Here is a 20,835-nt window from a genome sequence, read left to right on the forward strand (position 1 = left end):
GGATCTGAGGGGGTAAAGAGACCATGGGACCAGGAGCAGGGGTCTGGCATTACCTCTCCTCCGTGAGGAGGCCCACAGAGAGGGACGCCAGCGCAGTCACAGCTTCTACTTCTTCTGCATCGGCCCCTGGCACTCTGGGCACCCAGGAGTCTGGACAGGAGGCCAGGCGCTGCATGCAGCCCCAATATTTACCTGAGACAAGAAGCCAGGTCAGAAAGGTTGGGGAAAACAGTCCTCCCACCCTGCATCCCAGATCAGACATGATGCTAGTGGCTTGGGCCCAGAGCCCAATAGTGAATGAATCCTCAGTTTGGTATTGGCTCTCTTCTTGGCCCCCTCCCCCAACTCGCCCCTCCCTCCACAGCTCTGAAGGGTGAGAAGAGCAGGTTCAACATGGCTATGAGGTGTCCTTGCAGTTGCCCAAATCTTTCCCATCCCCACTGACTAAAAGGCTACCTCCCACCATTCCCCGTATGTATGGGGATCTTGGAAAGCACCAGAAGGGCCCACTTGCCACTAGGATGGGGTCTCTGTCAATTATCTCATACATCCCTGAGCTCTGGCCTCCTGGAGCACAAGGTCTCATACAACCCCCACCTGTGCTCAGCCCCACCCCCAGGACAGGGGAGTGTGGACTTGGGAACACGGCAGCCCTATCTGGACCATGGGAATGCTCATCCTGCCCACAGCTGTGAGCAACACTGGACATGGAACAGTCTAGCACAAAAACTTAGGAAAAGTTTTGGCACTTAGGAAAGCTCCGCAAAGGCTCAGCCATGTCTATACTATTTTGTACACCTCTTTGGCCAAGTCCTTGATGTGGGGACTCTATTTTATTCATTTTTTTTATCCCTAGCATAGATCATGAAGTGTTCAACATATGTTATGTTGAAGTTGAAACTTTAAAGTGCTTTCCAAATATGGGGGTTATTCTAAAACCCCAGCTCTAAGCATGTAGAACTCCCAAGAACCCTATGGCCAGAACTGAAGGGGAGGGATAGGAACCAGCCTTTCAGCAAATAAGGCCTGAGTGTTGTTGTCAGCCTGGCCCTGGTGCAGGGCTGTGGTGAGAGATGTGAGGCCAGTCCCCTCCTTGAGGAGGTCACTATCTGGTGGTCCCTGCTGGGTCCATCTGGAGAGCTAATGGGAGGCTGCCCACCAATACTGCTGAGTGTTTTGCAGGAATCCCTAGGATTCTGGTGTCTAGAGTCATTGGAATCCTTGGGATCCTTTCCCCTGGGGGTAGTAGATCGCTGAGCTTCTCCCAGGTTTGGGATCAGCAGGTGTCCTGTCACACACTCACTGTGCACCCGGATCACGGCTTCCAGAGAGCGGATTGCATTAAGGTTGGGTTTCTGTTTCCAGCCTTCTTCAGAAAGGGGATCCACCTACAGAAAACAGTCCACCAGTCACCAGTCTCTCAAGGACTTACAGGCCCAGCTCTCTCCAGAAGGGCCCTCGCCTTCTGGACAAAAACAGGTATGTGCTCCTGGCTCTGCCCAAGTCAGGAGATGCTGACCCCAGATCTGACTTGGAAAGAGGTGTCCACTGTGCCTACCTTATTCCCCTGCCCTATCTGTCTGCCTACTCTTGAGAGTAGGCCTGTGAGTGCCTACCTCATTCCCCTGCCCTATCTGTCTGCCTGCTCTTGAGAGCAGGCCTGTGAGAGCTGGCTTACCTGTCCTATAGCAGCAAGGGGCAGGGGCAAGGGGCAGCTCACCTTGTTGCCTAGAAGAGCAGCCACACAGGCCTCAGAGGCATCACAGATGGCTGTGAGGTCATGGCCACCCTCCAAGGCCAGCACCACTGCACCTCCTGCCAGGTTCATCAGTTGCTGCGTCATGTACCCAAAACCTAGATGGTTGGTTAGTGGGGAGAAATAGGAGGGAACAGGATGGAGGAGAGGTGGACCCACTCTCCATGTCTGATGTTTCTCTGCTTGCTTCCTCCATAAATAAGGACTCAAAGGCAAAGTGCTTTCACATGGAATCCCATACAAAGCCTATCACGGTGTTTCATCCAAGGCTCAGAGCAATTAAGAGACTTGCACAAAACCCCATGGCAGTAAGTCACAGGGCTAGGGCTCGAACCTGGGGAATCAACTCCAGCCTGAGCCTTTTTCATTGAGCCACACCACCTCTTCTCTGTCCCCAGGGCCCATGACCCATCAGGCTGCATGGGTACCCTCTGTTCTCAGGACACTGCTCCTCCCCATCCTCCCTCTAGAGGAACTGCCAGCCCTGCTTGGAAACCAGAGTTGGGGCGGGGAGTTCTTTGGCTGAATTTCCATCTGTTAGATGTAAGTCTCCAGGGTCAAGGCCTCCATGATAAACTGACCTGGTCCTGAGAAGGGATCTGGGCTATGCTAGGCTGGGAGATCCCAGTGAATTCCAGGGCCAGCTGCCATACTCCAGTCTTTACACTCAGCCCTGGGTTGGCCACTGCCACCTTCCCCTTTAGGTGTGGGCAGTGCATCCCCCCCCACCCTCTCCATCCCATACAGCCTGGCTCTCATTCCCTACACACCCTGCTGGCTGGGGCCCCCTTACATTTGGCAGAAACATGATAGCCACCCAGTGGAGCTGGGTGACCCTCAGCAGCATCAAACCCAGCAGACACCAGGACCAGGTCTGGAGAGAACTCACGGGCGATGGGCATCACGACTATCCTGTGAGGTTGCAAGGAGAAGAGGGGCCTGGCACACAGCACAGAGAAGCCAGGGCCAAGGCCGAGGCCCTGCCTATGCCAGCCCTCTCCTGCCAACTGTGCTGGGGGCATCCTGCTTTCAGGATTCCAAGACACTCAATCTCCTAGCAGGATTTAACAGATCCCTCTGATTTCCTTGATCTTGGCTGGCCACCATGTCCCTGTTATACACAGCCTGAGAACTCAGTCACACAGGGAAGTTAGCTAGCAAGAGGCAGAAAGGGACCAAGGATGGGCACCAGATGGGAAAAAAGCATAGTGTGTGTGTGTGTGAGAGAGAGAGAGAGAACCTTTAGAGGGCAATGGGCAGGGCCACAGGGAAGGGACAATCTCACAGCCAACTGAGCAGGACTCTGGTCACTAAGCCTTGAGCACTGAAAATGATCAACACCCCACTACTTGCCACTGGAGAGCTGACCTGGGCAACTAGACCCTCAGGTACTGGGCCACCAAATTCCCCGTATCCTTTCTCCTGGAAGACTCCCAACAGCTATACCCCTCTAGCCCTGATGCAACTCTGGGGTCCATTTTGGTCCATTCTTTAAAAAGCCCTGGGCACAGATGCCAGGAAGTCCACCCAGGGCTCCTATGGAATTAGTTCTCATGGAGAATATCTCTAAAATGTCTGGAGATCTACTTCCCAGATCCCTTTCCCTGAAGGAAGTACAGGGGCCCAGAGTGAAAGAGGTAAGGGCTCCTGACAGAGCCTGAAGCTCTTCTATCTAGTTTTTTGAAGTAGCTCCTTCAATATGGCCATCATCTCTTTTCTCTTTTTTCCATAGTTTTTCTCCTCTCTTGCTCAATGCCCACCTCCTCCAGGCAGCCTTCTTTGAATATGATGTCTCTGCTCCCTACACTCTGACCATCTCCTGACACTCAGCTCAACACTGGCTCTTGGTAGTGTGTGACTTTTTTAAGTACTCTTAGACTTTCTCATTGTGTGCATCTCATCTTCCCATTAGGGCTAGCCTACAGCATCTAGTAACGGAGTAAGGACAGGCGGACATGCCAGCTGATCACCTCCAACCTGGTGCTGGAGAAGAAGGGGCAGGGCAGGGTGGCCTTGCTGAGCTGGGCCTCCTCTGGGTTCCCAGAGTATTTTTACCTGAAGGCAGCCAGGTACTCAGGATCCCCTATGGGGGGTTCCAGGCCTCCAGCCCAGGCCACGTTGACATTGAAGCCCTCACCACTGCCAGCCCCCACCTGGGAAACAGGACAAGAGAGACATGAGGAGAGCAGAGGCCCAGAAGAGGAATCTCAGGATGCTGGTGCTGCAGGAAGAGCTCGTCAAGACTCTTCACTTCCAGATGGGGAAACTGAGGAATGGAGAGGTTAAGCAATCTGCCCAGGATCACATAGGTCCCATGGCAGGGACAGGGCAAGGGCAGGAGGAGAGTCCTGATGTGTGTTTACCTCTTCTACAGCCCCACTGCCTGGGAAGAAGTTGCCGTCATCGTGTCGATGCAAGGAGATGTAGAGTACACTGGGATCCTGATAGAAGGTTTTCTGGGTGCCATTGCCATGGTGAACATCCTGTGCAGGATGGTGGAGATTAGGGAAGGTCCAAAAGCAGAGAAATGGAGGCCAGGATGTGTTGGAAGGATTTCAAGGTTGGTGACTATTCTGAAGGTCAGGACCCTAGACCGGGGGTTAGGAAACTAGGGTTCCTAGAGCTACATGGTTGAGTAGCCCCAATTACTCTATGGAACCTTATCTCTCCATGTGGAAAGACGTTCTCTATGTATACATATATATGAGTAATATATAAATCATTTCTCTCTACCTATCTGCCTTTCTATCAATCGATCTAGATATCTAGATATCAAGATAGCTGGCTAGGGTAGGCCAGACCACAGGAGAGAGGAGTGTGGGGGGGTGAACCAATATCAGGTAAGGAAAAAGTACAGAATCATGCTCATAGTCCTACTGCATCTTGTCCAAGTGTGTGATCAGAAACCAAGCTCAGTGACAGAGGGTCAGGTACATGAGCCCAGTCCCATCCCTCCTAAGAAGAACTGGGTCCTGCACTTGACTCACGGGACCATGCATGGGGTCAAGTGTGCAAAGTTCCTCCACTGTTGCCAACTTCTACTTTCACGGCTGTCGGTGCAGAAGAAATGTACCTTAGTTGTTAAATGCATGTACTCTAGAGCTAATAGGCCTGGGTTCAAATCCTAGCCTCACATATCATGAGGTGACTGAGTGTGCAAGTTACTTCATCTCTCTGTGCTCACTTTCCTCATCTGTGAAATGGGTTATGGTCAGGATCAGATATAAAACCAGTGTCTGGATGGGATTAGTGATATAATGATGTTCTCTGATGTTATTGTTATTGTCACTACACATAGGGAAAATGCAGAAATCACTAGATCTGCCAAAAGAAGCCAACAGAGACCAAAAGACAACACTCAAATGGAGCTCCTACCCACCATGGGTGTGTGTATGGGAGTCCCAACACTGTCTCCTCTGGGCCTTCCAACAGCTCTGTGATATGGTGCTATCTATCTTCACCCAAACTTTGCACAAGAGAAAACTGAGGCTCAAGGAGGCTTAATGCAGGACCAAGGCATGCAGCCACAGCTCTCATGTCAGGCTCAGGACTCCTTCGGTGAGCCTTTGAATCTAAAGGTGCAAGGAGCCAGGACCTACCCAGTCTACAATGAGAATCTTGCTGGCCTTGCCCTGTTGTTGCAGCTGCCGGCAGGCTATAGCCACTGAGTTGAAGAAGCAGAAGCCCCTGTGAAAAGCAGAGTGGGTCCTGTCAGCCCATTCATTCCCCATGCTGGCATCTCTCCAGTTCCCTATCCCCCAGCACCTAGCGTGGCCCAGCCTATGAGAAGGCTCTAAGGGCCTGTCCCCACCTCATCCCACCCAGGCTTCTCCCAGTCCTTACATAGCTGTGGAATGATCTGCATGGTGTCCTGGGGGCCGCACCACAGCAAAACCATTCTGGAAAGGGAAAGAGTGCTTGTCACCAAACAGCCAGTCCTTGACCTGCATCTGCATGAACCTTCCCCCAGGGCCCAGTCTCCTCTTCTGAGAAGTGGCCACAGTGCAACAGCTGCCAACATGTCTGACAATGTCCTGGCTGGTGCTGAAGTGGACCAGGCCTTGGCCCCCATGCTGGGTGTCCACTGCTTTTAGACTGAACTTGAACAGAGAATCCTTCCCTCTTGTGTTCTGGTGGTAATCACTTGGCAGTGACAGCTACTGAGTGTTATGTAAAAATTACACACCTGGCCCTGTGCTAAACATTTTCTATGTGAGCCACAGGATAAACATCATCACCATTTCCAGTTCACAGATGAGGAGGAATCCAGAACTTAGGTAAGTTAAGTAACATGTCCCAAGATGCCTGGTTATAAATGGTGGAGCCAGGATTTTAATACCAGAGCTGTGCTAATTGCAAAGCTTGGCCAAGGAGAGCTGACACTGAGCACACTGTGAACACACTGGGCTATAAGGTCCTACATGGCAGGCATGTATACCTCAGGACAAATCCCTAGAAGGTGCCCAGCTTAGAGTAAACAAGCATGACACTAACAGCTGTAGAGCCCCTTGGCCCTACATAAAAGCAACAGGCTAATGCATGAGGTCCAGAGATGGCCTATGATTTATCTACAGCCATGCAGTCGGTCTTAAATGGTCCTGGATGATCAGGACCCTGTGTCTCTAAGAAACCAGAGTCCAGGGGCAGAGTGGTTTGATTCCCCAAGTAACACAAATCTCAGGTTCAAATCTTACCCTGCTCCTCAGAGCTCTCGATTTTGCCTCCCAAACCTTGTGGCAATATCCAAGAGGAATGAGAGGTCAAGCATTCGGGCTCTGAATCCCGCTTCCCCATCCTCTGCCTCCTCCACGGTTTGCCTGCCTTCAACCAAAACCTCCTACCTTTAGCTCACGGGAAGCCACTTTGAAGGCGAGGTCAGTGACGCTGCCAGAGGCCCAGCGGGCTGCATTGGAGGAATGCAGCTCGTTCCAGATGGTGTCAGTATCCACCTGTGGGGGCCAGAGTCAGAGCCCGCATCATCCAAGGCTTCCCACAGGAGCCAGCACCCAGTGGGGTGGTACCCATCCCATGGCCAGGACCCCAGGGGCAGGGAGCTGGGCAGACGGCGCTGCCTCCCCAGTGCCCCACCGCCCAAAGGCAAGGCCTCCTGTGTCCCCCAATCCCAGCAGGGCTTCTCCTTCCCAGCATAAGTCCCAGCACCAGCCTATTTGTGGCCAGCATTCTGCTGGCAGCATCACGCCTGCCTCCCCGGTCAGGGGAGGGGGCATGGCGTTACCTGGGCGGGATTGGGGTTTGGGCCGGGAGGGGGTTTTAAGCCCCAGCTGACTCTGCTCAGGCCCTGCGGGACGGTCGGAGCTGGAGGGGCCGTCTGCACCACTGTCTTCCACTCAGGGCCCCTAGCCCAGGCTGGGAGGCCCCCCAAACCCAGTCCCTGGGCCTCAAGGCTAGGGAGGGGCCGGGGGGCATGATGGGGAGATGGGGAGGGCGAGGCGGACCAAGAGAGGCGAGGAAGGCAGAGAGAGTCGCAAGAGGCTGGAGAGAGAGAGAGAGAGAAGGACAGAGAGGGAGAGGAGGGAGGAGAAAACAGAAGCAACAACAGTTGGAAAAACCAGAAAGTGGCAAGAAATGGGGAGTTGTGAACAGGGCACTGACTGGCTCCCAAACAGCCCCCCACTACAGCTCCCATTTTCTCTGAACTTGACCTCCATCCCCTGCCTTCACACACCATGCTTGATACCACCACAGGGAGAGCCTTGCCAGAGCAGGCAGGAAGCCCTTGACAGGTGAGGAGTGAAGAAGCAAAGCTAGGGGTCGGGGGGCTATGCCCCGGCTAGGGAAGTTCCTGGATCTCCAAGGACACAGGGAGAACCACCTCAGCCCCACACTAGGCAGCCCAAGGACGGGGACTAGCCTGAGGTCACTGTGACTGCTGACAGGCCCACTGCAGGGCAGACAAAGGAGCCTGGGGGCTGGCGTGGAATGGCTCATGCCCAGCCACTGGCGCCTTAATGAGAGGGGACCATCTTAAGCCCCAATTTTGGCCTTGCTCTTTGGGCCTCAGTTAATATCTACCAAACGACTTCTAAATAGGTGGAGGCACTGGACTCCACAATCAGGGACACAGATGGACCCAGGATACACCCATCCACCAGGAGATTCCAGCCAGCAGAGGGGCATCATGGGAAGGTCCCTGGCCCACCAGGTCTGGCAGAACCACAAGAACAGCCAGTGGGGGCTGGGCCTGGGAAAACTGAAGGGAGGAGAGTCGAGAACACTAAGCAATGCCCACTGGAGACCTCTGGGCACACTTACCCCAACCCCACCACAGGGCAGCATCACAAACATCCGCTGTGCCAGGAGCCCTGCGGGGAGAGGCCCAGTCCATGTGAGTGTGGATGCTTTCAGCCTCTGGTGTGGCTGGGAGCAGGGAGGCCCAGAAGAGGCCAGGTAGGTGTTGAGGGAGAGAAGCCGGGTCGGGAGAGGAGTAGCTGGGCAGCAGAGGGATGGGAGCAGTGAGTTCAAACGGGGATGTCCAGGAGGCTGGAGGAGGCCGACCCGGCAGGATGGAGAAAAGAGCATGGGAGTGGGTAAGGTGGGTGTGCTCGGGGAGATCTGGGGCCAAGCACCATCCATCTCCTACCTTCCAGCTTCCCATTGTCCAGTTTGAGGCGGCTGAGTGGGTTGGTGCCATAGAGGAGCACATGTCGCTCAGAGTGGACTGACTGCAGTTCCTCCAAGGAGGCCTTCCGGCCCCGGAGACACTGAGGAAGAGCCCACAGAGCTCCTAAGCCTTTGCCTACCCCTCCGCTTCCATGGCTGCCCTCTCTCATCTCTCACCCTTTCTTCCCTCCCTTTACCTTTACCTCCTCGGGCTCTGAGACCCCCACCCAGCCTCCTTACCTCACACTGGCTCCGGAGGCCTCGCTCCTGTAGCCGGGACCAGATGCTCTGGATGCGGCCAGCGTGCTCAGGGTGCCTGCTGTTGTCTCCACAGGAGCACTGATGCTTCAGCATGACTGAATCATAGACCAGCCCTGCCGGGAGCAGGGTTCAGGGCAGGTATGCCAGAGAGCACCCCAACCCCCCGACAGTGAACTACTGACAGATCACCCGGTGCCCACAGGGATCCACCTAGAGTCAGGCATGGCACCACACACCCCATACAGACCAGCATTCCTCATCCTGCCCCGCTGCTGAGCCCTAACCCTGCACTTCCATATGCACAACTCCACGAGTGCCGGGGCAACTGGACAGCCCGATGGACAAATCAACACAGGGCCAGCCAACAGAGCTGCCACACAGCCGCTGCCTCCCCACATGGCCCATCACATCTACCGTGCCCTCAAGGGCTCGGGGAATAAACAGCCAGCCTGACAGCAGGCATTTCCCTCTGGGTATCATGAACCCAAAGGCCACTAAGGGGGAGCAAGAGGAGAAAGAATTCCCAGGGAACCCCCAAACTGGGAGCTACGTACTCCACAATAACACAAGGCCACGTCATACAATGACCACAGCTCTGGAGAGTGACTATAGCCAGCTCAGCCAGCTTTCCCAACTGGGAATCAAAGTATTCAGAAAAAAAAAAAAAAAAAAAATTCCTAGGTACTGAACATTCTTTGTCATTATTCCCTAAACAATATAATTATCTAACTATTTGCACAGCATTTACATTGCAGTAGGCATTATAAATACTCTAAAGATGATTTAAAGTATATTGGGAAGGGCTGGGGATATAGTTGAGTGGTAAAGCGCTTGCCCAGGATGCATGAGGCCCTGGGGTTCAATCCACAGCACCACACACAAAAGAAAAAAAAAGAAAAGTAAGTGTGAGGATGTGCACAGGTCATATGAAAATCCTATACCATTTTATATAAAGGTCTGGAACATCTGTGGACTTTAGTATTCTTGTGGGGTACGAGGTAGGTTTCTGGAACCACTCCACAGGGACCAAAGAATTATTTCAGCCTGTCCCAGGGGAAGCTTCTAGAGGTCGGTAGAGTACACTTCTATGGCAGGGTATCTGCATATCTTGGAACACCACAGACCTTCAAAATGCTCAGACCGTTTGACCCAGGAATGCTACTCCTTAAGAATGACCCTCAGAAAATAATCCCAAGATGAGTAAAGACTTATGCGTAAGAGAATTAAAATGAGGAAAAATGAATAACAATCTAAACATCCAACCAATAAGAAATAAAATAAAAATAAAACCCTGAGATGAAATAAAAGAATCTCAGTTTTGAAGGTTAATTATATCAAGACTAACTTAATAAAGCGGGGTACAAAATCTAGTCAATGTATTCATGGCATCTGCACAAGTGCATCTAGCTAGAACACAGCCTGTACTGACATACAGCAGAATTTAAGATGAGTGACTTCTGGGTGGTGGGATACTACTTAGTAACTTTTATTTTATAATTATGCTTTTCTATATTTTTCAAAATTTCTGAAATGCTTTTGAGCTTTTTAGAAACAAAAGAACAGTAATAAATAACATTTTTGAAAGGGGGTAGACATGGTGGCAGGGGACTCAAATTCTTATACTGGCCTGCTTGTTACATTACTAGAGGCTTGTCACAGGTTCCCTGAGTCTTGGTGTCCATGTGTAAAACAATAACTTATCTATCCACCTGCTTCATGGGATACTGTAGGGGTCCAGTAAGACTAGGAAAGCACTCTGAAGTCTCTAAAAATGTCCCAAGTGCCATCATGTACAGACAGGGACTCATGTTCCCAGGCCCTTCCTTCTGGCCCGCACTCTAATCCTGGCTTACCTGTGGTGAAGGGCAGGGTCCTGGGGGGTGCCTCTGGATTGGTGAGGACTCGGGCCTGGCAGGTGGGCTCTGGGGTCGGTAGAGAGGCAGGTGCAGCTGGGGAAGACTGAGTCCTGGACAAGGGCCGGTGTCTGCCCTGGGCCAGAGGAAGCAGCACAGAGTCCCCGATGCTTCCCCGGGAAAGCCGCCCAGCCAGCCGCTGCTGTTCCCAGAGCAACATCTGAGGGAAAACAGGGGCCTCAGTCTCTAGTTTCTCAGAATCTGCTCCATCTTCTCCTAACCAAAGTCTTAGGAACCTCCAGGCACACCCCCTTCCTGAAGAGATTCCAGGATGCATCTAGCCCTGCTTCCCACCTAGGCTCTGGCCTTTGACTCTCTGAGACTCCTGCCCTCAACAGGCCCCTTGAAGACCTGCACCCGAGATTGACCACCCTGTTCCACCAGAGCTCCCTGGGCACTTCAGCTCACTCTGACCAGCATCTCCTCATCTACAAGGGCTATGCTAGAACACAGGGACTTACAGAGGCACTGTACATATATGGACTATTATCAAGTATTATCATGAAATTGTGTCCTCCACCAAATTCATACACTGAAGTCCTAACCCCCAGGACTTCAGAAAGTAGCCTTATTTAGAGACAAGGCAGGGTCTTTGCAGAGAAAATCAAGTTAAAATAAGGTCATTAGGGTGAGCCCTAATACAATAGAACTGTTGTCTTTATAAAAAGAAAAAAAAATTGAACACAGACTGGGGGAAGACAGTGTACAGGGAGAAGACCACTGTCTGTATGCCAAGGAGAAAGTCCTAGAACAGATTCTCCCTCACAGCCCTCAGAAGGAAACAATCCTGCAAAGACCTAGATTTCAGACTTTCATGATTGCCTATCTACCTCCCTTCCCCATCTTAGGCCAGGCTCTAGGCCTTCTGACTACACTTTCTGACGGGCAACTTGGGCACAGCCATACCTGCTGGTGCTGTGGGAGAGAAACGGGGCCTCTGGCTTCAGGCTGCCCATGGCTTGACTCCCTGTGTTCCAGGACATCATCCACCACCTGCTCTACTCCCCGGCCATCGGTCTCTAGGTCCTCAGCTGAGGGTATCTGTTGCAGTCGGGGCTTCTCACTCATCTTGGCTGGCCTCTGGGGAGGTGAGATGGCTGGCTAAGAAGCCAGGTGGAGCAACGGGGGTGAGGTGGGAGGTGGTGAGCTGGGCAGGGCAGCCATTCATCTTGCTAGAACTCTGGTAGTCATTTTCTCTTTTGCCTCCCAGGTTCCTGCCCTCCATAAGCCCCCTTCTTCTTTCCCAGGATCCCAGTTAAGCATCCCCTCAGTCCCTCCTCTACCCAGTTCCTCTCACCTTGATCAGCTGGATGTGAGGTTTGAGCCGCTCCGGGCGGGTCTGCAGGGGGCCCAGCAGTGGGGAAGCAGTGGCACTGGGGGGCAGGGGCTCTGAGCGGGTCCAGCTCAGAGGCCAATGGAGGCCTGACCCAGAGAGCCGCTCGGTGGTCAGTAGGGACTGGGCTAAGTGGAAGGGCAAGGGCCCAAGCCCGGGCACTGGAAAGAATGGGGTGGGGCATAAGGAGGGAACCATGGGGAGCCAGGGAAGGAAGCAAGGGCGTGATGGGGGCAGGGGCTTGGCAGGGAGATGCACAGGACTAAGTCTGGAAGGATGGATTCCCTCCTCAAGCGTGGCCCTTGGCAGGGTGCAAGATCCAGCCCCTTCCCAGGAGAAGCCATAGGACTCACCAGTCAGCAGAGGGGTGTGAGAGACTGAGGGATCCAGAAGGAGAATGGGCTGCAGGCGAGAAGGCAAGGTGCCCCCAGCCTCCGGCTCCAGACCATGGGGCAGGAAGAGGGGAGCATGGGGGCTCCCCAGGACTGGACGAGGGCCCAGAGCTTGATGGGTCCTGCGGTCACCATCACCCTAGGGGAAAGGCAGGGAGAAGTCATGGGGAGAAGATTCCAGCAGAGGACTGTGAAGGTGATGGGGTCAGACAGTAGGACAAGGGTGTGAATGAGGCTGGATGAGCTTGGAGTGGGGGAGGGGCACCCAGCCACTCACCCTGGCAGGGGCGGGCAGCCCCAACGTGATTGTGGGCAGCAAGGACACTGTCGGCAAGGCGAACGGGGCCAGAGAAGTCTCCTGCAGCCGCAGCCTCTGGCCCAAGAGCGCCTGCCATGGGGAGCAGGGTGACGGGTCACCGGTCCCAGACCTCTACCCCTGGCACGCCTTTCCCAGAACACCCAGGAGGCCCTGGTGGGGGCTGCCCAGACCCTGTGGCCCCAGGCCAGATTGGGCCACTTGCTGGAAAAAGGCTGAACCTCAGAAGTGCCCCAGGGAGCCCAGTCCCCACAAGGCCTTACCTCCGAGCCCAGGACAGGGTTGGGGCCATGCTCGCTGTCATTGGGGGAGCTGCACCCTGACGCAGGCGTGCTGCTACTACTAGGGGAGGAGTCTGAGGGTTGGGAAGAAAGGGAGGTGTAATTAGGGCCAAAGGGTAGATGCAAAGGCATAGTGTCCCCTGGTGCAGGATTCCCAGGCACCACCCCTTCCCCAACAGGTTGCCTCTGCTTCCTGACTTATTCCCTGACGAGCAGGAAGATGGAGGGCCACAGCTAGGCTATAGTATCTTGGGCAATTTTTTTGAAAGGTGCTCCCTTTTCAGACAAATGTCAGTTTGCCCAGCAGGAGCTGCCTATCAACCCCAACTCACCTCACAGTGGGTGTGTGGGACACAGTACAACACACTTGGTAGCCCCCAAAGGAAGACCCCTGTCTACTAGGGGTAGGGGGGACCCAAAGGGTCAAGACCAACTAGGGCCTAGGACAACCCCACCCACTCTGCTGGCCCTCACCTCCGAAGGTCTCTGCCGGCCGTCGCCGGAGACTGGGCGGCGCACTCTCTTTTCTAAGCAGTGGGTTCTTCCTCCGCTCCAGGGACTTCTTAGGTTTGTAGCGTAGTTTCAGGTTGGGCTCAGAGACTGGCGGGGAGTACCAGCATTACTCAAGCCCTAGGGCAGCCACCCTTCTCTCCTCTGCCCTTAGGTCCCTCCCCTTCCAGCTATGTAAGAGAAAACCCCACAGCATGCTGTTCCTGCCCAACCCAGCACTCCCAGCCCTCCTGGCTCTGCACTCCTGACCCAAATTCAAGGCCCTTCCCCTAACCCTAATCTGAAGAGTTCCTGTCTGTCCAGCTCACCTGTCTTACGCAGGGGGAAGTGTTCTGGGGGGTCACTGGGCAGGCTGGGAACAGGAGGCAAAAAGCTGCTGAGCATGGAGCGGGCAGCTCCTTCTGTATCCAATGGTTCAAGGGTTCTGTGGAGTGAGTGCCAAGGTGCTTCAGAGGGGCGGACACCCAAAGGCCCACAGAGACCTCACACTGCACAGCCGCCTTCCTGAATGTGGGCCCTGGGACCTGCCAGGGAGGCAGAGATGACAGGGCCAGGCAAGAATGGGAGCCATCTCCAGGTGGCAGCAGTGGGCTACCCATGCTACCCAGCAGCCATAATGCAGACCTCCAATCTAGGCACAGAAGCCAGAGTCTGGGTGCTTGGTAACAGGCCCACTAGGGACTTAGTCCCCTGCAATAGAAACCTGCTCTAGGAACTAGGATATTTTTGTGCTTAGGGGAAAACAAAGAGAGAGAGAGTCTCATGTGCAAAAGAGAGCCAGGATGGAGTGTGAGTATGTGTACAGGAAGGGTCTCAGGTGAGAGAAGGAGAGAGAATGAATGGAGAGAAGGCAGACATTGGTTGAGGTGTGTTTGGAGGTGCATTATGTGTATAGGAAGGGCGATGGGCCCTGGGGAAGAAAGGGGGCTGACAGGGTAATATGGGGGTGAGGGGAAACGTATGTGGGAGGAACCCGAGGGACAGGTGGGGACAGGGAGCTACCTGTAGGGAATGCTGGGGCTGTTGGGATGGACTGTTCTCTCCAGAGCTGCTTGCTGTTTCTTCAGGATCACTTCTGCCAATTTCTGCTTGACCACGCTGCTGGCTACAGCACCTGTGGGGCAAAGGGTCAGAAGTGGGCTGGGAGAGGGGAAACAAGTGGCCTCCCAGAACATTCTCTGCCATTGCTCTGTCCACATCTCCAGTACAGTGTCCCAGGGACTCCTCAGGCAAGAGCCAAGCCTAAGGCCTCACCTCTCCCATGAAGCCTGCAGACACCCCCACACCCACCTCCATTTATAGGCAAGCAGAGAATGACCCAGCAGCTGTGACCCTCACATTTAATGTTTCCCAGGCCCAAGGGCAATCACGGACACCCAAGTGGGGGCGGGCAGAGATCCCATCCTTACTTCGCTTGCTCTTGTCCTTATTGAGAAGCTGCCGCAACTCTTGCTCCTGCTGTGCCCCCTGCAATTCAGGCATCATCGGTGGGTCCATTGAGAGCTGTGGGTGGGGCCAGCAGCCCAAGAAGAAGCAGGAGTGGAGGCCTGAGACTGGGGTGGAGGAGGCTGCAGGGAGAGAGGGAGGGAAGGCATGTGCAGGGAGCTTCGTCTTTACCCTCATGGGCTCGGCTGTGCGCTGCTGCTGCTGCTGCTGCTGTTGCTGCTGCTGCTGCTGCTGCTGCTGCTGTTGCTGCAGGCCTGCTAGGAAGAGGTGGCGATGAAGGCGCTGAGGATGCTGCAAGGCCAGCAGTGTGGGCTCTGGCTGGGGCTCCACTGCGGGCCGCTGGCCCACTCGCAGGTCCATGGGCTGGAGCTGAGGGCTTGGCGTGTCTGCACGGGGCGTGGGGCAGCCTGTGGACAGAGGGGCAGGGTCACTGGAAAGCTGATCTCCAGGGACTTGGGCACAGGCAAACTCAGCAACAGCAAAACACCTCCAATGGGCCTTTTCTCTTCTTAATCCTGGCCTGCAAGTAAGTGCTATCAATTCTATTTTGCCTGTAGGAAAGGCAGTCATAAAATTACAAAGCCCCTCTACCACTGCATTGACCACTCCTCCCCAGGCCTGGGCTGAGGGCTATGGGGATTTACTCACACTGCATCACTGCTGCAGCGGTACATTCTAGGCTCCACCCTCTCCTTCCCTTCCTTCCCTCTGGAATGAGGGGGTTTGCCCAGCTGCCCTCTAATGGGTTAGGCTCACCAGCAGAGATCAGACAACAGACCCTAAATTGTGACCTCTTGTACTCTGTCGTGAGTCCTGGGATTCAGAAGTGATGGCTGGGGCCCGTAGCCAGCCCTAGTTGACCACCCTGGACCTGTTCCCAGTGTGGAACACTGTTCCCAGTGCAGCTTCCCTCAGCTCATCAAACCCACATGCTCACAGAGGCTGCTCCCAGCCCCTCCAGGCCAGCTCTGGGCCTGGCCTGGTGAGGACAGCAGGCTCAGCTGCCTCTTCTCCAGTGTCCTCTGCACCCACGCCAGAAGCACCCTGCCAAGCCCGTGGGTGCAGGGGTTATTTATAGTTAGCCACCAGACCAGGGTCCATGCCAGCACAGCCAGCTGGGCCAAGCTGCACTGAGCAGCCAGAGACTTGGAGATACTGGGAGGTGGAGCTGCAACAGGGGATTATCCTGGGGAAGGGAAAGCAGGAGGAGGTGGGAGCAGGCCATTCCCACTACAGGACACACCATGAGGGAAACTTCCCCAGAAAGCCTCCTTCAGGCATCTCTTTATGGAGCAGCCATAGCTGTCCTCTGGGCCTGGGGCTGAGGGGACTGGAAAAGCATCCTGGCAAAGTACCAGTTAGGGAAGCAGGAAATGCAGCCTCTAGGACCAACACAACCACTAATCATGGTCTTAACATCTGTAGTGCACCATGTGCACAAGAGTCTGCAAAATCTGTCATCTCATCACCTCCACCTGTCCTGGGAGGTCATTATTACTATTCTGATATGCTAGATGAAGAAACTGAGGCCCAAACATAAAAGGCCTGTCCAAGGTCACCCAGCTAGGAGCACGGTGAGCATGGGTCCCAGTCTTGCAGAAGTCGGTGCTCTATTTTCCACCAACTTCCAGGAAGTCACCTCCTTTGGAAGGGGTTTTTTGCTGCACAAAGGAAGAGAGGCTGACAATAGGTTGTCACTAAGGGAAATCACTCCAACACTATGACATAGACTCAAGAGGGGCAAAGCAAATAGATACCCACTGCGACTCTCCAGAAATCAAGAAACCTGAGGAGATGGGTGTGCATCCAGATGTGGCCACAGTAGACAATGCATAGCTTTGTCCCACCTCCTCCTGCTCCCACCTCCTCCTGCTTTCCCTTCCCTAGGATAATCCCCTGCTGCAGCTGTGTCCTCACTCCTCATTCATGTGGCTATTTAGGAGTCTAGAGTTCCATTCTGGTTGAGTCTGGGTCTCCAATGCCAACACATTCCTGCTCTATGAAAGGTCTCAGTCCCCCGAGGTTCTGGTTTACTGGCTTCCTGGGATGACTCCCCTAATGATACAGGGCTTAGGGGAAACCAAGGTTGGTCACCCAGAACTAAGGACAGTCGCTTCAGCCACACACAGGCTAGGAGCAGTTCCCCAACAGTCGCCCCATTCCTTACTCTCAGTAGCACCACCACCTAATGAGCAGAAGGCTACTGAGAATTTAGGAAGGGCTCTGCCTGGAGTCCTGCAGAGCCTGTCAGGGTGATTTAGTATTTGAAGACTCGATAATCTGGTCCTAACTCGGCTTCTCTCAACTTGGTCTCCTACATCTGAACACAAACCCTCCTCCTCAGCTATCAGCTTCCACCCTGTAACAAGCCCAATACAGAATGTCCTCTGAATTTTTTCACAATGTCCTCCTACTAGTGTTGTCCTCACACTTCTACCTTCTACCTTTTCAAATCCTACCCATTGCTTAAAGCCCAACCAGTGTCTTTCCTCTTCCCTGGACCTAGTTCAGAGCCCAGAGTCCCTCCCTCTCAGATTTTATGTTCACTGCTCCCTGGCATGATAGGCACTTTGTGGGCAGTCCCATACCTGAGTTAAGCTCCAAGGGCAGAACTTGGTTTTGTGAATTGCTCATTATTCCCAGGCCTAAAATAGTACCTGGCAAATGATAAATTCAACAAACATGGAATCAATGAATAAATCTCTGTATCCCTCCTAAAATGCTTCAGAAGGTACAGTGATGGGGCTCATTAAAGATTTTGGAATGAATGGATGAACTCATGAATCAGACACCTCTCATTGGATATTCGTCACATATTGCATTGTACTATTTTTTCTCTCCTTTCATTTGTGTGTTCTGTCTCCCCAACCAGCCTATAAGCTTTAGGACAGCTGGGACTGAAGCAAAGATCCTGAGTTCCATTCTCCCTTCCATACCAAATTACTAGGCATCAGGCTGTGCATTCTGAGGTGTCATTAAGGAGGAGAAAGCCTCAGACCTCTAGTCCCAAACTAGCCCTGTGGGCGTGTCCTAAACCAAAGCAGCATCAGAAAGTCCACTGGATTTTTTTCCCAGAGTGGCCTAATAACAGAGGAGGTGTGGGCCAGCAGGGAGGATAAGGAAGAGAACCTTCTCACCAAGGCAGAGGAGTCTTTTCTGTTCCACTGGAGCAGCCTGGGGCATCTTCCCACCCCTCAAGGTCTACCATGCCCTCCCTGCAGGGTCAGCTGGGAACTGAACAAGTCAACAAACAAGACACACCTCGCCCAGTGCCTGACGTGAGGCAGGGGTCTGAGAATAAATATTAGCTTCCTACTTTCTTTCCTGTTTCACTAAACCCAGCCAGGACAAGAGGAGCATCCCGTCTTTCCTTTTCCTGTTGTGCTTCCCAGCACTGCAAGCAGCCTGGACCCAGAGGTGCCTCTGATTCCATTCCTCCCCTTCAGCTAGAACCCCAACTTTGTCCCCTCCACTGGAACCCAAATTTCCAACTCCGGCCCATTAGCCAGATTTCTGCTTTTCCAACCCTGAGTCCTCACACCTCTTATGTCCCTTCCATCCACTTCTACTTCCCACCACAGTGTCCCTCAGGCCTGACTCTTACCTGTGCCAGGAGGACTGAGGCAGTGGGCACCCGGGCTCACCTGGGTCCCATCTGTAGAGAGAAGAGAGACACTTTGTGGGCAGTCCCATACCTGAGTTAAGCTCCAAGGGCAGAACTTGGTTTTGTGAATTGCTCATTATTCACAAATTGCTCATTATTTGGGGGACAACTGGGCCAGAGTGAAGGAGTGCTGAGAGGGGACAGGGAAGGGACAAGGGAGTAGAGAGGTCCACGCCAGACAGGCTCCCTGGTGCTGCATGCTGACTGAGAAGATCTCCAGCTCCCTCTTCTTCAGTCAACTACTGAGAGTAACTCAGATACCTCAGTCGCTTAGACCCGGTCCACAGCAAGAACTAAAGGAGGTCCCGGCTCACCCAGCAATGCCCTCAGCCTGCCCTGATTCAGTCAGATACAATCTTCCCTGGGCAGCCACACCGGGCTCCCATAGCCTGAAGGGAAAGAAACAGACTGAGGGGAGAGATAGGAGCACAGGGTGAGGAAGTCAGCAGGGAGTAGGGGAGACCAGGCCTGGAGAGGAGAAGCAGGAGCTAACAGGCCTTCCAGGTTCGAAAAGAAAGGAGCAGGCAGGAAGAAAAAGGTTTCTACAGTTGTGGACGGACTGGGTAATGGCCTGGAAGGCCGCCTCTGGTGGAACCTGTGAAGTGGTTGGATCTGGAACTGAGGACCCCACAGTGAGGACCCCTCTCCTCCTATTGCCCCATCCTAGGTCCAGCTGCCTCTGTTGCCCTAGAGAAGAGACCCACCTCATTCTCCTTTTTGGATAATCTGAGCTCCTAGGCTCCTAAGTCTAACTCTGGCCTCCTATCCCATCAGAACCTAGGAATCTAGAGTAGACCCCGGGGTTGGCTGGCAACAGAAATACCCCTGAGTTGGGCTGATAGAAGACAGAGGTGAGTCCCAAGGCCACCTGTCCAAGGTGGACATCTTTCCCTCCTGCCATCCCAATTCAGGGACAAGGACCAAGAGGCCAGCTGGAAGAGGCATTTGGGGGACAACTGGGCCAGAGTTGGAGGAAATATTCCTTTTTTTTAATATTCTTTTTTTTTTTAAGTTGTAGATGGACACAATAGCTTTATTTTATTTGTTTATTTTTATGTGGTGCTGGGGATTGAACCTAGTGTCTCATGCATACTAGGCAAGTGCTCTACCACTGAGCCACAACTCAGGCCTCAGAAGATATATTTTCTGAAGCGCAAGCAGAAGGTGGTATGCTCTAGACCTGAGCTTCAGGGACAGTCACAGTTCCTCTTCCAGAGCTGAGAAAGGAGTACTCCATGTAGGCAGGCACTGTGGGGGAGGGGCAGCTCCAAGCACAGGGACTCCCACACTTGTGCCCTCAAACACTAGTGCCCCATTCGCTTTGGTTGGTTGATGAGAAAGTTCAGTCGGGACATGTCATCCCACCTATTCAAATTCTGCCCGAGCCCATCCCCTCTTGAGGATCACCCTGACCTCTTCTCACTTCCCACAGATTTGCTCTTTGTCCATCGCTTCACTAATCATGGTCTTGGTGGTGTGACTTGTCAAGAGTATCTGCCCCTGATAGCTTGCTGGGCACAAGGCAGGCCCTGATGGTGATGGGTGAATTGAACATATGATGGTCTCCTGACTCCCTTCCTAAAACATGGCAAGAATATTTCTCAAAGTTTGTGATCCCCAAGGAACACCTACGCTAGAGGCAGACTGCCCTCCCCCTGTCATGGTAACCCCCATGCTGGGTGTCCTAGGACCTCTTCTTTCTTCTGTGGTACCTGGTCCCCCAAGAGAGGTCTCTGGTCTGGCTCCCAGTATATTCCCAGAGACCATGTCAGCCCTCAAGTCCCCTGCCTTCTGAGAATTCTCTCCCACTTTCCCTTTAGTCCCTGCCCAAGGACTGGTTAGCAGCCTTCACGCTTGGGAGCAGAGCCAGGTTCTCTGTGCCTCTCTCCCTGGTAACCACAGATTCTGGACACCAAGCACTCTCTGGATAGAAGAAAAATTAATGACCCTGAAGTGTGTGTTGTCAAAGGAACTACTTCCAAAAGCACTTCCTAGAAAAAAAGTCTTGCTTCTCCTTCCATTCCCTGGCTCTGTGCTGAGGGCCTTCAAGTTCAGAAGAGCACAGCAACTGAGACAAGACCTTAGGAACAGCTCTCTTTGTGTCCCAGAAAGACAAAAAGCATCTCATGGCACCCGTCAGTAGACAAACTGAAATGAGAAAGCAAAACCCGCATTCAGGTTCTGGCTTGAGTTTAGGAACAACCCCCCACCCCTTCTCATTGACCTCACTGCCTCTCTTAGAGGGCTGTTAATCACTCATTTGGGGTCAGACCAAAATAAAATGAGGAGTAAATGGACCCAAGGGACCAAGAACACTCACTGCCCAGGGTTGGACTCTTCTC

At 53.4% G+C, this 20,835-nt stretch overlaps 1 protein-coding gene across 6 annotated transcripts in view; it reads right to left on the bottom strand.

Annotated features, from left to right (window-relative positions):
• Window positions 1-20,835, bottom strand: part of HDAC7 (histone deacetylase 7) — a 36,220-nt gene that overhangs the window by 969 nt on the left and 14,416 nt on the right. Inside the window, exons 2-25 of one of the 6 annotated variants that reach the window (XM_081309892.1) lie at window positions 18,434-18,484; window positions 15,001-15,236; window positions 14,793-14,850; window positions 14,386-14,497; window positions 13,692-13,807; window positions 13,348-13,473; window positions 12,856-12,947; window positions 12,554-12,664; window positions 12,238-12,415; window positions 11,849-12,045; window positions 11,458-11,652; window positions 10,492-10,711; window positions 8,618-8,751; window positions 8,358-8,478; window positions 8,030-8,079; window positions 6,598-6,705; window positions 5,600-5,655; window positions 5,356-5,443; window positions 4,120-4,239; window positions 3,812-3,909; window positions 2,550-2,668; window positions 1,721-1,854; window positions 1,304-1,388; window positions 54-192 (exon numbers count right to left, since the gene is read on the bottom strand). In XM_081309892.1, the coding sequence (XP_081166018.1) occupies window positions 54-192; window positions 1,304-1,388; window positions 1,721-1,854; window positions 2,550-2,668; window positions 3,812-3,909; window positions 4,120-4,239; window positions 5,356-5,443; window positions 5,600-5,655; window positions 6,598-6,705; window positions 8,030-8,079; window positions 8,358-8,478; window positions 8,618-8,751; window positions 10,492-10,711; window positions 11,458-11,652; window positions 11,849-12,045; window positions 12,238-12,415; window positions 12,554-12,664; window positions 12,856-12,947; window positions 13,348-13,473; window positions 13,692-13,807; window positions 14,386-14,497; window positions 14,793-14,850; window positions 15,001-15,236; window positions 18,434-18,484 (2,944 nt within the window). Of the gene's footprint in view, window positions 1-53; window positions 193-1,303; window positions 1,389-1,720; window positions 1,855-2,549; window positions 2,669-3,811; window positions 3,910-4,119; window positions 4,240-5,355; window positions 5,444-5,599; window positions 5,656-6,597; window positions 6,706-8,029; window positions 8,080-8,357; window positions 8,479-8,617; window positions 8,752-10,491; window positions 10,712-11,457; window positions 11,653-11,848; window positions 12,046-12,237; window positions 12,416-12,553; window positions 12,665-12,855; window positions 12,948-13,347; window positions 13,474-13,691; window positions 13,808-14,385; window positions 14,498-14,792; window positions 14,887-15,000; window positions 15,237-18,433; window positions 18,485-20,835 lie in introns of all 6 variants that reach the window. The other 5 variants (XM_081309890.1, XM_081309891.1, XM_081309893.1 and 2 more) reach the window with 5 other exon arrangements.

The sequence above is a fragment of the Spermophilus citellus genome, assembly GCF_964194105.1.
Source record: "Spermophilus citellus genome assembly, chromosome: 10".
Lineage (NCBI taxonomy): Eukaryota > Metazoa > Chordata > Mammalia > Rodentia > Sciuridae > Spermophilus > Spermophilus citellus.